The sequence below is a fragment of the Trichechus manatus genome, unplaced genomic scaffold (genome assembly GCF_000243295.1).
Source record: "Trichechus manatus latirostris isolate Lorelei unplaced genomic scaffold, TriManLat1.0 scaffold00089, whole genome shotgun sequence".
NCBI lineage: Eukaryota > Metazoa > Chordata > Mammalia > Sirenia > Trichechidae > Trichechus > Trichechus manatus.
Window position 1 is genome coordinate 3956915 of NW_004444025.1, and position 13838 is coordinate 3970752.

Here is a 13838-nt window from a genome sequence, read left to right on the forward strand (position 1 = left end):
GCAGAATCTGTAACATGATCCAACTATATGTTATCTACAAGAGACTCACCTTAGACTCAAGGACACAAATAGGTTGAAAGTGAGAGAATGGAAAAAAATATTCAGTGCAAATGATAACCAAAAGAGAGCTGGGGCGGTAATCTTAACATCAGACAAAGTAGACTTTAAGACAACATCTATCAGAAAAGATAAAGATGGACATTACATAGTGATAAAAGGGTCAATTAATCAAGAAGCTAAAACAATCATAAATATATATGCACCTAACATTGGAGCACCTAAATATAGAAAGCAAACACTGATAGAATTGAAGACAGAAATAGACAGTAGTACAGTAATAGTTGGAGACTTCAATACACTACTTTCAATACAGGACAGAAAAGCAACAAGGAAACAGAGGACCTAATGATACTATAAATCAACTAGACTTAACATATATAGAACACTCCACCCAAAAACAGCACAATATACATTCTACTCCAGTGCACATGGATCATTCTTCAGGACAGACCACATTTTAGGTCACAAAGCAAGTCCTGATAAATTTAAAAAGACTGGAATCATACAAACTATTTTCTCTGACTACAATGGAGTGAAGCTAGAAATCAATAACAGAAAAAAACCTGAAAATACACAAACACATGGAAATTAAACAACACACTATTAAACTACCAATGGGTCAAAGAAGAAATCAAAAGAGAAATCACAAATTTCTCAGAGTCAAATGAAAATGAAAGCACAACACACCAAAACTTATGGGATGCAGCAAAGGCAGTACTCAGAGGGAAACTTACAGCAATAAATGCCTACATGAAAAAAGAAGAAAGATCTCAAATTAACAGCCTAACTTGACAACTCCAGGAATTAGAAATGGAAGAGAAGCTAAGCCTAAATCTATCTTAAGAAAGGAAATAACAAAAATTACAGAAGATATAACTAAAATCAAAACCAGAGAAAATCAATAAAATCAAAAATTGGTTCCCTGAAAAGATCAATAAAATTGACAAACCTTTAGCTAGACTGACAAAGAAAAGATGCAAATAACCAAAATAAAAAATGAAAGAGGAGACATTACTACTGACCCGACAGAAATATAGAGTATTATGACAGAATACTCAGAACAACTGTATGGCAACAACTGGAAAACATAGATGAAATGAACAAATTCTTAGAAGCATGCAACCTACCCAAGCTGACTGAAGAGGAAATTGAAAGTCTCACCAGACCCTTAACAAGTGAAGAGACTGAATCAGTAATCAAAAACCTCCCAGCAAAAAAAAGTCCTGGACCAGATGGCTTCACTGGGGAATTCTACCAAACATTTAGAGAAGAATTGACACCAATACTGTTTAAACTCTTCCAAAAGATATAGAAGGAAGGACTACTCTCTAATTCATTCTATGAAACAAACATAATCCTGATACCAAAACCAGACAGACACCACAAAAAAAAGAAAAGTATAGGCCAATATCTCTTATGAATATAGATGCAAAAATCCTCAACAAAATGTTAGCAAACAGAATCTAACAACATATTAAAAGAGTCATCCACCATGACCAGATGAGATTTATCCCAGGAATGCAGGGATGGCTTCACATTAGAATATCAATCAATGTAATACACCACATCAACAGAAAAAGGAAAAAAACCACGTGATCATCTCTATGGATGCAGAAAAAGCATTTGATAAAGTCCAACACCCCTTCTTGATGAAAACTCTAAAGAAGATTAGAACAGATAGAAAATTCCTCAATATGATTCAAGGCATATATTAAAAGCCAACAGCAAATATTATACTTAGTAGAGAAAGACTGAGAACTTTCCCCTTGAAATCGGGAACAAGACAAGGTGCCCACTATTGCCACTTGTATTCAATATTGTATTAGAAGTCCTAGACAGAGCAATAAGACAAGAAAAAGAAATAGAAGGTATCTAGATTGGAAAAGAAGTAAAATTATCTCTATTTGTAGATGATATGATCCTATATATAGAAAATCCCAAAGAGTCCATAAGAAAACTTTTGAAGCTAATAGAAGCATTTAGCAAAGTTGCAGGTTACAGGGTCAACAAACAAAAATCAGTTAGGTTTTTATACACCAGCAGTGAAAAATCTGAAAGGGAAATTAGGGAAACAATTTCATTTACAATAGCATCTAAGAGATAAAATACCTAGGAATAAATTTACCCAGGAACATGAAAGACTTATACAATGAAAATTATAAAACACTGTTGAAAGAGATTAAAGAAAAATAAATGGAAAGACGTTCCATGTTCATGGATTGGAAGACTTAATATTGTTAAGATGTCAATACTACCCATGGCGATGTATAGATTCAACACAATCCTGATCAAAATTCCAACAGCCCTCTTTACAGAGATAGACAAACAAATCCTCAACTTTATATGGAATGGCAAGTGGCCCTGAATAGCTAAAACAACGGTGAAAGAGAAGAACAAAGTACAAGGACTCACACTTTCTGATTTTAAAACTACACAGCTACGTAATCAAAACAGCCTGGTACTGGTATAATAATAGACACATAGGCCAGTATGATAGAATTGAGAGTGCAGAAATACAGCCACACATCTATGGTCAACTGATTTTTGACAAGGGTGCTAAGTCCATTCGATGGGGAAAGTCTCTTTAATAAATGGTACTGAGAAGATTGGATTTACACAAGCAGAAAAATGAAACAGGATCCATGTCTCACAACATATACAAAAACAAATTCAAAATCGATTAAGGATCTAAATGTGCAAAAAAAAAACCATAAAATTCCTGGAAGAACAAGCAGGGGCAATGCTGTCAGGCCTAGCTTTCAACAATGGATTATCTAACATAATAACAAAAGCACAAACAGTAAATGACAAAATAAATAAATAGGACTCATAAATATTAAAAAGTTTTGTTCATCAAAAGACTTTACCAAAAAAGTGAAAAGACAAGCTACCAGCTGGGAGAATATCTTGGAAACCATATATCTGACAAACATCTAATAATCAAAATATATATAAAAATTCGACAACTTAACAACAAAAAGACAAATAACCCAATTATAAAATGGGCAAAGGACTTGAGTAGACATTTCATTAAAGAGGACATTCAAATGGCCACCAAACACATGAAAAGATGTTCAGCATCATTAGCCATCAGAGAGATGCAAATCAAAACCACAATGAGATACCATTTCACTCCCACTATGATGGCTAAGATTTAAAAAAAAAAAACCCAGAAAATAACAAATCTTGGTGAGGATGTGGGCAAATTGGAACCCTTATCCATTGCTGGTGGGAAGGCAACACTGTACCGCCATTGCGGAAAACTGTGGCAGTTCTGCAAATAACTAAAACTAGAACTACCATAGGACCCAGCAATTCCACTCCTAGGAATATACCCAAAAGACTTGAAAGCAGAGACTCAAAGAGACTTGTACACCAGTGTTCACTGCAGCACTATTCAAAATAGGTAGAAACAACGTAACTGTCCATCAACAGATAAATGCATGAACAAAATGTGGTACATACATGCAATGGAATACTACTCAGCCAGCAGGAGAAATGAAGTCTTGATACATGCAACAGCTTGATTATGCTGAGTGAAATAGGCCAATCACAACAGGATAAATATTGCATGAATTCTTAGTTATCTAGTGCTGCTATAACAGAAATACAAGTGAATGGATTTAACAAAGAGAAATTTATTCTCTCAGTCTAGGAGGCTAGAAGTCCAAATTGAGGGTACCAGCTCCAGAGGAAGGCTTTCTCTCTCTGTTGGTTCTGGGGGAAGGTCCTTGCCATCAACCTTCCCCGGTCAAGAAGCCTCTCAGCGCAGAGACCCTGGGTCCAAAGCACATGCTATTCTCCTGGCTCTTGTTTCTTGGTGGTATGAGTTCCCCATGTCTGTCTGCTTGCTTCTATCTTTTATATCTCAAAAGAGATTGGCTTAAGACACAATCTAATCTTGTAGATTGAGTTCTGCCTCATTAATATAAACTGCCTCTAATCCTGCCTCATTAACATCACAGAGGTGGGATTTACAACACAGAGGATAACCACATCAGATGACAAAATGGTGGACAATCACACAACACTGGGAATCATGGCCTAGCCAAGTTGACACATATTTTGGGGGGATACAATTCAATCCATGACAACCTTACTTATACAAAGACAAGAAAAGGCAAATGTATAGAGAACAAAATTTATTAGTGGTTACCAGGGACAGGAGGGAGGCGGGAAAAGGGGGGTTAACAGTGAGGGAAAAATTGCATTGATTAAGTGTAGGGTTGCTCAGCTAATTAATGTAATTGCTGGCAATAAGTTGTACACCTGTAAATAGTTGAACTGGCAAAAGTTGTGTGATTTATCTACAACAATGACAAAAAAAAAAAAAAAGAGTAGCTGCTGAGGCTGCTTATCTACAACCAAGCACCTCATGGTATTTGGTTCTTTAGTTTGGAGGTTTAGGGTCATGGTTTCACAGGACATCACAGTTAATTGGACTAATAACATGTTTAGTGCTTCTGTACTACCTCTTAGTTTGTTGCATAGTGCCTGGGGTCTTAAAAGCTTGCAAGCAGCCATCAAGGCACAACAATTGGTCTCTATTTGCCTGGAGCAACAGAGAAAGGAGAGTCAGGAATAGGAGGAGGATATGGGATGTGTGGCTAATTGCCTCCGTGAACAACTGCCTCCTTTGCTGTGAGACCAGAAGAACAGGATGGTGCCCAGCTACCAATACAGGAATCCTGATCAAAAGGGGGAAAATGCAGAACAGAATTTCAAATTGTCATGGACTCCAGATTTCCTGGAACCATGGAGGGTAAAAGAACCCCTGAAACTACTGCCCTGAGATAATCTTTAAACCTTAAACCAAAAATATTCCCTTAAGTCTTCTTAAAATCAAACAGTAATTTACATTAACTAGTATAAAAGTTCTGCCTTGACTATTATGTTTTTTAAGAACTATTTATCTATATGGGACCAAACTGACAACAGCAACTTGAAAGATTAGATGGGAACCTTAGGGGGTAGTGAGTTTATGTTAGTAGGGGAAGAACTCAAAAAAGGAAGATGAGAATGGTCGCACAACTCGAAGAATATAATCAATGTCACTATATTGTACTTCTAGAACTTGTTGAATTGGTGTATGTTTGCTGTGTATATTCTCAACAACAAAATAAATAAAATTATTTTTTAAAAAAATGAACCAAAAAGAAAACAAATATAAAATTTGTTTTTAATAAGTTTATTTTTGTACACTTAAAAATTGCTATTTTAAGACATAGAAGAAAAATATATTTCCAATACTGAAGTAAACATAGAAATCACATGTGTGATCTTTAAGTTAAAAAATAAGAACTGTGACTTAATAGGCTAAATAAAACTATTCTTTGCCCATCCATTTGTCCCCTTTCATAGCCCCACTGCTCTGCTGCTAAACAAAGAGTCAGCTGTTCAAACCCAGCAGCTGCTCCATCAGAGAAAAACATGGCACTCGGCTTCCATAAAGATTACAGCCTTGGAATTCCTATGGGGCAGTTCTACCCTGTCCCATAGGATCACTAGGAGTCACAATTCATTCAATGGCAACAGGTTTGGTTTTATCAAAGATACTACAGAAGTTATACAGTGGGATAATCAGCTGACACAAATCACCAAAAAAAAAAAAAAAACACCCAAACAAATGAAAAAGAGCAACATAATATCTAGGGCAAGTAAACTAAAGCATTGTCACCAAGGTCAACTGACAGGAAAATAACCGAAGCACTAAAACCTGACGCAGTGAGGACAAAGTAACTTCTTCCGAATTGTCATACCAATGACCTGCAGAGCTCCCAGAGTAACTTCTTCCGAATTGTCATACAAATGACCTGCAGAGCTCCCAGAGCAACAGCACAGACACACAGATCTCAGAAAGTGCTTAAAGACAGTGAGCAAGCACATAGAAATATCCTAGGTCAGAAATATTAACTGTAAAAGCAGCTAACCACAGAAATACAGAAAAATATTCTTTCCAGACAATTTCTGGAGCATAGGCCTTTAAGAAAAATCATCATAAAAGGGCAAAACATATATTTTAAAAAGCAATAAAGTTCAAATTCCTGTTTTTTGCTTTTTGTTGGTTTTTTTTTTTAACGTTTCCTTCCAATCAGTTAAGTTCTGGTTCACACATTTTTTTAAACCAGAGAAAACAATTAGAGGCTTCATGCCAAAAATAGGAAGAAAAAATAGCTTTTAATTGTGTTTGTGAACTCTTTTATTCAAAAAATGTTTAGTGAGTATTGTATGACACTGTTCTAGGTGCTAGGGATATAGAGATAAATAAAACATAGTCACTGGATGTAGGAAACCTAGCCTAATGGAAGAACCTTAATCAAAGTTACCTCCTACTATGGTCCATAAAATAAGGCTGAGCTTCAAGGTCCCTTCAATCTCTGCCATTGGAGTCTCCCTGCAAAATGAATAACGGTTTACCTAGTTTGTTACTGGTAGCAATGTGGTATTAATATCAATGATCTACTCATGAGATTAACTTTTATAAAGAATTCCATGGAAGTTTAAAGGACAGAAAATATTTAAGGGCAATCAAATACTGTCCAGTATCAAAAATAACGTCAGTATTCTGCTTACACAAAAGTCAATAAGAAAAAATTCATTCGGAGTATACCAACTGCTGGAAAGAGATTATCCTCTACATGTGTAAATACCATATAAGAGGAAAAGTGAGTTATTACACAATCATTATCTAAACAACTAATTAATCATGCCAAATCAGTTGTCAGGTTTCAAAGAATCATAGCCTTCTTTCAAGAGATCCCGCCATGTTTTAAGGAAACGTGCATTTTCTGTACATTTGGAGGCAAGCTCTTCTACTTGAGCTGACACTGCAGATGTAGCTTCAAGAAGTTGGGTTAATGAAAACGCTGCCTGAAATTAAAACAACAAAAAAAAAAGAGTCAAACAACAGAAGTTTATTTTAAAAATTCTGATCCCATTTTACAGTCTAAAAAATAACTTCAACCTTTGAATCTAATGCCAAAGTTACTCTCTTTAAAAGTATAATTTTTCATATAAAAAAGGTTCTTTCAGGGAACCTAAGAAATTCTTTAGTAAGAAGTAGGCTTTGAGAAAATATACCTGCTAGAAAAATATTCATTATGTATGAGACATGACAAATCAGATTTTTTTCTTTTCAACAAGATGACCGCTTAACACAAGTAGCAGAAGTATTGATGGACTTCATCACAAACAACTCTTATTGATATTTGGGTAAAAAGGGCATTATTCCACTATCAACACATTAGTCCATGAAAATGTGCAGACTAAAGAACAGATACTCTGAGCTCTAACAAATACAACAAAATCCCCCGCACACACACACATACAGGAATGCAGAAAATATCCAACTCTTAGCGGAAAACTCACTTCAAGCAAATGTTCTCTTCAATGTGGTATATAACACTGTTCCTATCAGCACTTCATTCTACATGTTCACTTGTCACTAGTCTTGTTCCAGCAAATACGGAAGCTGGATCAGCAATTCTTAGTCATCTTTAAAAAAACAAATAAATACTTCTTGAGCAATGAGATAATCGTGAATCTGCCCAGGAGGTGGGTACACGGTCTATTCCACAAAGCGCTCTCTAGGAAGATTACTCCCTACAACCTTTATTCCACCTGACCCACTCACAGTCGTAAACACTGAAACTGCGACCTCCTCCGGGGTGTGTGTGTGTGCTGGGGTGGGGGCGGAGATGGTGCTAGTCTCTGGGGATGGTGACCAGCCAGACTAATTACGCATGCTAGCAATCCCAGGGAGGGAGCCTGCACTAAACCGTAAACGACACCACTGGTGACCAAAGGGGCGGTGACTACCCCTCCCAGCAGAGTCCCCGCAAAGCCGGCCCGCGGCGCACAATAGCGTTTATCAGCTGACTCCGGGCGGGTGGCCAACCGGAACATCTGGCTCTAAACCCCACAGGGAGAAACCACGGCCCGACCCTAAACAAGACAGCACGGCTGACGGTCCTCCCAGGGAAAACTGCTCGCCGTCGGGGGAGGAGGGGCAGGCAGTCAGCACCAGGCGCCGCCAGCGGAGCTACAGGGTTTCGAGTTACTGAGGCTGAAGGAAACCAGAAGGGGAGGCAGAAGGAACACCGAGGGGGCGGGCAGGGCGGCGGGTCACCCCTTCGTCCCTCCCACTCAATCTAAAGCCGGAATGCGCCCCCCGCGTCCACGCTCTCAGGGGACACAGGACAGGTCCGAGGGGCGGCGGAAAGGTGCGCCGAGACCCCTGCTCCTCCGGCCCCGCCGCCGTCTGTCTCCGGAAGGGACACTCACGTCTCCGATCTGCAGCTCCACTTCCTCCAGCCGGTCCACAGGGCGGCCGCTGCTCCTCCTCGGAACCGGCCAACCCAGACTCACCGGAACGCCGGGGGAGGATGCTGAAGAGGCGTCTGAAGACGACGGAGAGGAAGGGGGCGGCGGGGGAGGCGAAGAGGCCCGCACCTCCTGAGGCTCGGCCATGGCGAAGCGCAGGGGCGGCGATACCTGACTTGGACCCCCGAACCGACACCAACTGTCTTTCAACCGCTCGCGCCCGAAGCCCGGAGGCCCCACCTCCTCCCGCCCAAAGCTCCACCCCGTCGCCGCGTGGGTCTCCGCCCAGGACTGCGAAGACGGCTCAGCTTTCGGGACCGCCAATCAGATGTCAGCCAATTCATCTCTGCGCGCTCACCCCTACTGAGCAGACCTTCCGCCCGGCTCGGAGGGCGCTTGAGCGAGGACTACAACTCCCAGGATGCAGTCCGCGTCGTTCCACCTCCCGCGCGCGCGCGTTGATGTATGGGATTTGTGGCGCGCGCGTTCTAGTATGGGATTTGGGGGGCGCGCGGCGGTCTCACTAAGACTACGCGAGTAGGAGATGCCGACCCGTTCCACAGCCTGCAGCCCGCGTGCTGGAATTTGGAGTCCCTCTCCTTTTTCTCTTTCGGCATATGACCCGGAAGCGTCGTCTAGACATCACCTCTTGCGTGGCGCCGGCGCAAAGCGACAGGGAGGCGGGAACAAGCCAGAGCCTGTGGGCTGACCCGAAAGGCAAACTTCAGTGCTCGGGTTGGTGCTTCCCTGCAGGGGATGGCGCCCCCCGCGTCCTAGAGGTGCATCGCCAGCGGGGAGCTGCGAACAGTCCGCTTGGATTTGTGTCCGACGGAGAGAGCCCTGGTTACTGTGAACATGTCGCTGCCTCTAGCCAAGATGTCCTGCCCGGGTGAGCGGGAACTCCGGGCGGGAATAAGGGGAGGAAGGTCGAGGAGTGAGGGCGAAACAGGACCACGCCTGTGGGCTGCGGGCCCTTCTCCCTTCTGCCTCTCCACTGCCTTCTCAGATTAAACTAGGGCAGAGGTCACGCCGTCTGCGCCTGTTGGTGGACCCTGAATTCCTCCCCGCGGGGCCGTCTCTGTTGGAACAGTCGCCGTCTAGGGCAGAGGTCACGGCCAGAGGACACTTGTCAACAAGGACTCCCTGGACTGCTGACCGCAGTCGGCCCAAACCTTGGTCCTAACCCTTATCCTAAAGCTCAGATGTTGTCCTTTGGTAGGAAGTGAAAAAACATTTGCACAGTTTTTCTCCTTGGTCCTGACCTGACTTCCTTCTTTACAGCCCACCTAGTCCAGTCTTAAGAATTCGAATTCTCATTTGTCATGTCATGATTAACATTCATTTTCTGCCCGTCACCAGATTATATCTGGAGCCAGGAATTTTCCTGCATTGTCTAAAATTAACTTTAGGGGCTTATGTTGTGAGTGCTTACTGAACACGTGGAAATACTACAGTACGTCCTTTTTCACTTAAAAAAAAATGTAAAATGAAGCAGTTGGATGATTTAAAAAAATTTTTTTAGTTTAAATTTGGAAACATTCCTTAAAGGACCTTGAATTCTGTCAAAATTGGCTTAAATTTTATAGTCTTTATTGACGTTCATTTTTCTTTATGCAGTACTTAAATATACATATTGCAAACTCAGGGATGCTCTCATTATGTAAGGAGAATTTTGTCAAATTTGGCCGCCACATACCAAGTAGCCAAGATTTTGTTTAAAGTACTGATACTTCTGTCGTTACAGTAAATGTATAGGTATGCTTTATGTTTTACGGAACATCAAAGTAGTCAATTGCTATCTACTCTATAGTCTACTTGAAATCAATCTTGGGCCTTGTGCTAACCAAATTCTGCTCAGGTTACCATTTCCGTATTCCTTGTGTGCTAATTCATTGCCATTTTTGTAAAAAGCGCATTATTAGCACTGCTGGCAACAAAGAAGTGGACACAAATGTGCTGTCACTGTGACTTTGTTATTGTGATTTTAGGAATACAATGGATTTTGACCTGACTGTTCAAACTTTTGCAGTGAGGTATCAGATTTGTTTTTAGAAAAGGGGTAGAGATCATGACTTTTTTTTTTTTTATTTGTTTTATTTATTTATTACCCCTGGAGAGAATCAGACTACCCAGTTCCAGATATTCTCAAAAAAATCAGTACCAGTACAAGCAACAAAATTCCTGTTTGCCAAATTCCCAATCATCAGTTTTCAGAAATAAATAACTTCTACACTGTAAATGACAATGCAGCATGTAATAATTTTTCTTTGAAATGATACTGTATTTGAACTTTGGAACTGAGTTCTCTAGTAAAATCTTTGCTTTTGATTTTGAAGTCATATTTATGAAATATTTAAGTCACAAAGATTTATGCCTATGTTTTCTTCAAAGAGTTTTATAGTTTTATTTCTTACATTTAGTCCTTTGATACTGTAAAAACAGCTTGGGGGAGGTGTCTGACCTCCTCTAACTTCACAAGGGGAAAGGAGAATCAAGATCAACAGTCCAAGGCTGATTCCTATGAGGTAGAGGCCAGACAAGCTTCCTCTCTCTGCCATGTTTACCAATTCTAACACCAACCGTCCCTCCCACAGTACTCTCTACGGAGTTCGATAATTCATTGCAGTAGCCACACACAACTCACAGACCATACTCAAAACGATTATAGGGTTTATTAGGGAAGGAACAGGTTACAATTCAGGCTCCGGAACACTCAAGGATGCAGTTCTTCCATCAGGACAGCCTCTTCCCAGCCATGCTCACAGGCACGCCTCTCCCTGGCCCTAAGCCTCTGCCCAAAGGCACTCAGCTTTCTCTCTGTGTAGGCCTGGAAGCCCACCACACTGTCTCCTGCTGCCGGGTCTCTGCCACAGCTTCTCACCATCTTCTAAGTTACAACTTGCTGTCTGTCTCCTGGGTCCAGGAGCTTCTCAGCGCAGGGATCCCAGGTCCAAAGGACATGCTGGCTCCTGGTTGTTCTTCCTTGGAGGTGGTGGAATTCTCTCTCCCGCCTCTGAGATGGCTCACCTCAAGCCCGGCGGGATGGCAAAATTGACCAATACCTTTGGTGGGCCACAATTATCACATCTGTCCAGTCCCGCCCAATCACTTGGGAGTTAGAAGACCATGGTTAGAAAGGCCACACAGAAGTAATCAGTCACACCATGGATACATTCTGAGTTAATTTTTTTTATCACCATAATCTTTTTTTAACTTTTTACTTTGAAACAACTTTAGACGTAAATAGAAGAGTTGCAAAGAGAGTCGAATTCCCATACACCTTTCACCCAGCTTGACATCTTAAATAACCATAGTGTAATTATGAAAACTAATAAATTAACGTCGATGCAGTGCTATTAACTAAACTACAGACTTTATTCGGATTTCACTTTTCTATTCCAGAATCCAGTCCAGGGTACCACATTGCTTTTAGTTATCATGCCACACTGGGACACATCAGTCTCTCTCACAGTTACTCAGTCTTTTCTTTCCCGTGACCTTGACACTTTTGATGAGTACTGGTCAGATATTTTGTAGGATATCCTCAATCTGAGTTTGTCTGATGATTTCTTATAATTAGACTAAGGTTATAGATTTTGTGGAAGTATACCAGAGGTGAAGAGCCCTTCTAATTGAATCATATTATGTAGTTCGTGATATTAATATGTCTTACTACTGGAAATGTTAACTATCGTCGCTTGGTTAAAGTGGTAGCTGCCATTTTTTTCCTTTTGTAAGTCTAACCCATAGTCACGGGGAGAAGAATTAAACTCTACCTCCTGGACAAAGAACCAAAGAATTTGTGGATAAATAACTACCATAGTCTTTTTAAAAATTTCATCGTAGTAAAATACATGTAACAAAAGGTTTGCCATTTTTAAGAATTTTTTTATCATAGTTTAGATGAAAGTTTACGGAACAAATAGTTTCTCATTAAACAATTAGTACATGTATTATTTTATGACATTGCTTAACAACCCCACGACATGTCAACACTCTCCCTTCTCAACCTTGAGTTCCCTATTACCGGCTTTCCTGTCCCCTCCTGCCTTCTAGTCCCGAACCTGCGCAGTTGTGCCCCATTAGTCTCGTTTTGTTTTATGGGCCTGTCTAATCTTTGGCTGAAGGGTGAACCTTGGGAGTGACTTCATTACTAAGCTTAAAGGGTGTCTGAGGGCCATAAATAGGGGTTGCTCCAGTCTCTGTCAGGCCAGTAAGTCTGGTCTTTTTTTGTGAGTTAGAATTTTGTTCTACATTTTTCTCCAGCTCTGTCCAGGACCCTCTGTTGTGATCCCTGTCAGAGCAGTCAGTGGAGGTAGCCGGGCACCATCTAGTTGTACTGGACTCAGTCTGGTGGAGGCTGTGCTAGATGTGGTCCATTAGTCCTTTGGACTGATCTTTCCCTTGTATCTGGTTCTCTTCATTCTTCCTTGCTCCTGAAGTGGTGAGACCAGTGGAGTATCTCAGATGGCTGCTCACAGGCTGTTAAGACCCCAGATGCTACTCACCAAGTAGAATGTAGAACATTTTCTTTATAAACTACATTATGCCAGTTGAGCTAGATGTTCCCCGAGACCATGGTCCCCATAGCCCTCAGCCCAGCAGTTCAGTCCCTCAGGGAGTTGGGATTTATCTGTGGAGCTTCCGCGACCTTGCCTTGTACAAGTTGTGCTGGCTTCCCCAGTATTGCATACTGTCTTACCCTTCACCAAAATTACCACTTATCTATTGTCTATTTAGTGTTTCCCCCACCCCCACCCCCTCCTCCCTCATAACCATCAAAGATTGTTTCTTTTTGTGTGTATACTTCTACATGAGTTATTCAGTAGAGGTCTCATACAATATTTGTCCTTTTTTGATTGACTTATTTCACTCAGCATAATGTCCTTCAGTTTCATCCATGTTATGAGATGCTTCACAGATTCATCATTGTTCTTTATCATTGCATAGTACTCCATTGTGTGTATGTACCATAGTTTGTGTATGCATTCATTTGTTGATGGGCATCTAGGTTGTTTCCATCTTTTTGCTATTGTGAACCATGCTGCAGTGAACATGGGTGTGCATACGTCTATTCATGTGACGGCTCTTATTTCTCTAGGATACATTCCTAGGAGTGGGATTGCTGGATCGTATGGTGTTTCTATTTCTAGCTTTCTAAGGAAGCACCGTATTGTTTTCCAAAATGTTTGTATTATTTTGCATTCCCACCAGCAGTGCATAAGAGTTCCAATCTCCCCGCAGCCTCTCCAACATTTGTTATTTCCAGCTTTTTTGATTTGTGCCAGTAATGCCAGGGTGAGATGGTATCTCATTGTGGTTTTAATTTGCATTTCTCTAATGGCTAGTGATCGTGAGCATTTCCTTATGTGTCTTTTGGCTGCTTGAATGCCTTCTTTGGTGAAGTGTCTGTTCATTTCCTTTGCCCATTTTTTAATTGGATTATTTGTCTTTTT

At 40.9% G+C, this 13838-nt stretch overlaps 2 protein-coding genes across 4 annotated transcripts in view; one reads left to right on the top strand and one right to left on the bottom strand.

Moving 5' to 3' along the window:
- Nucleotides 1–5262: 5262 nt before the first annotated feature.
- On the bottom strand, nt 5263–8529 carry CUNH4orf46 (chromosome unknown C4orf46 homolog). Of its 2 annotated transcripts, XR_002824931.1 has the most exons (3): nt 8344–8386; nt 7429–7554; nt 6809–6930 (listed from the first exon to the last, which is right to left on the bottom strand). XR_002824931.1 is itself a non-coding variant. In XM_004382047.2 (2 exons), exons 1-2 carry the CDS (start codon nt 8527–8529, stop codon nt 6775–6777), a joined length of 342 nt encoding a protein of 113 aa, XP_004382104.1. In that variant the 3' UTR covers nt 5263–6774. The 2 variants fall into 2 exon arrangements, 1 of the variants encoding a protein (XP_004382104.1); XM_004382047.2 differs by lacking the exon at nt 7429–7554 and having other exon boundaries at nt 5263–6930; nt 8344–8529.
- A 507-nt stretch (nt 8530–9036) lies between these two features.
- The window catches only part of ETFDH (electron transfer flavoprotein dehydrogenase), a 42090-nt gene continuing 37288 nt past the window's right edge, over nt 9037–13838 (top strand). For both annotated transcript variants that reach the window (XM_004382048.3, XM_023736609.1), the window contains exon 1: nt 9037–9271. In XM_004382048.3, the coding sequence (XP_004382105.1) occupies nt 9238–9271 (34 nt within the window). In that variant the 5' untranslated portion in view covers nt 9037–9237. The remainder of the gene's footprint in view (nt 9272–13838) is intronic.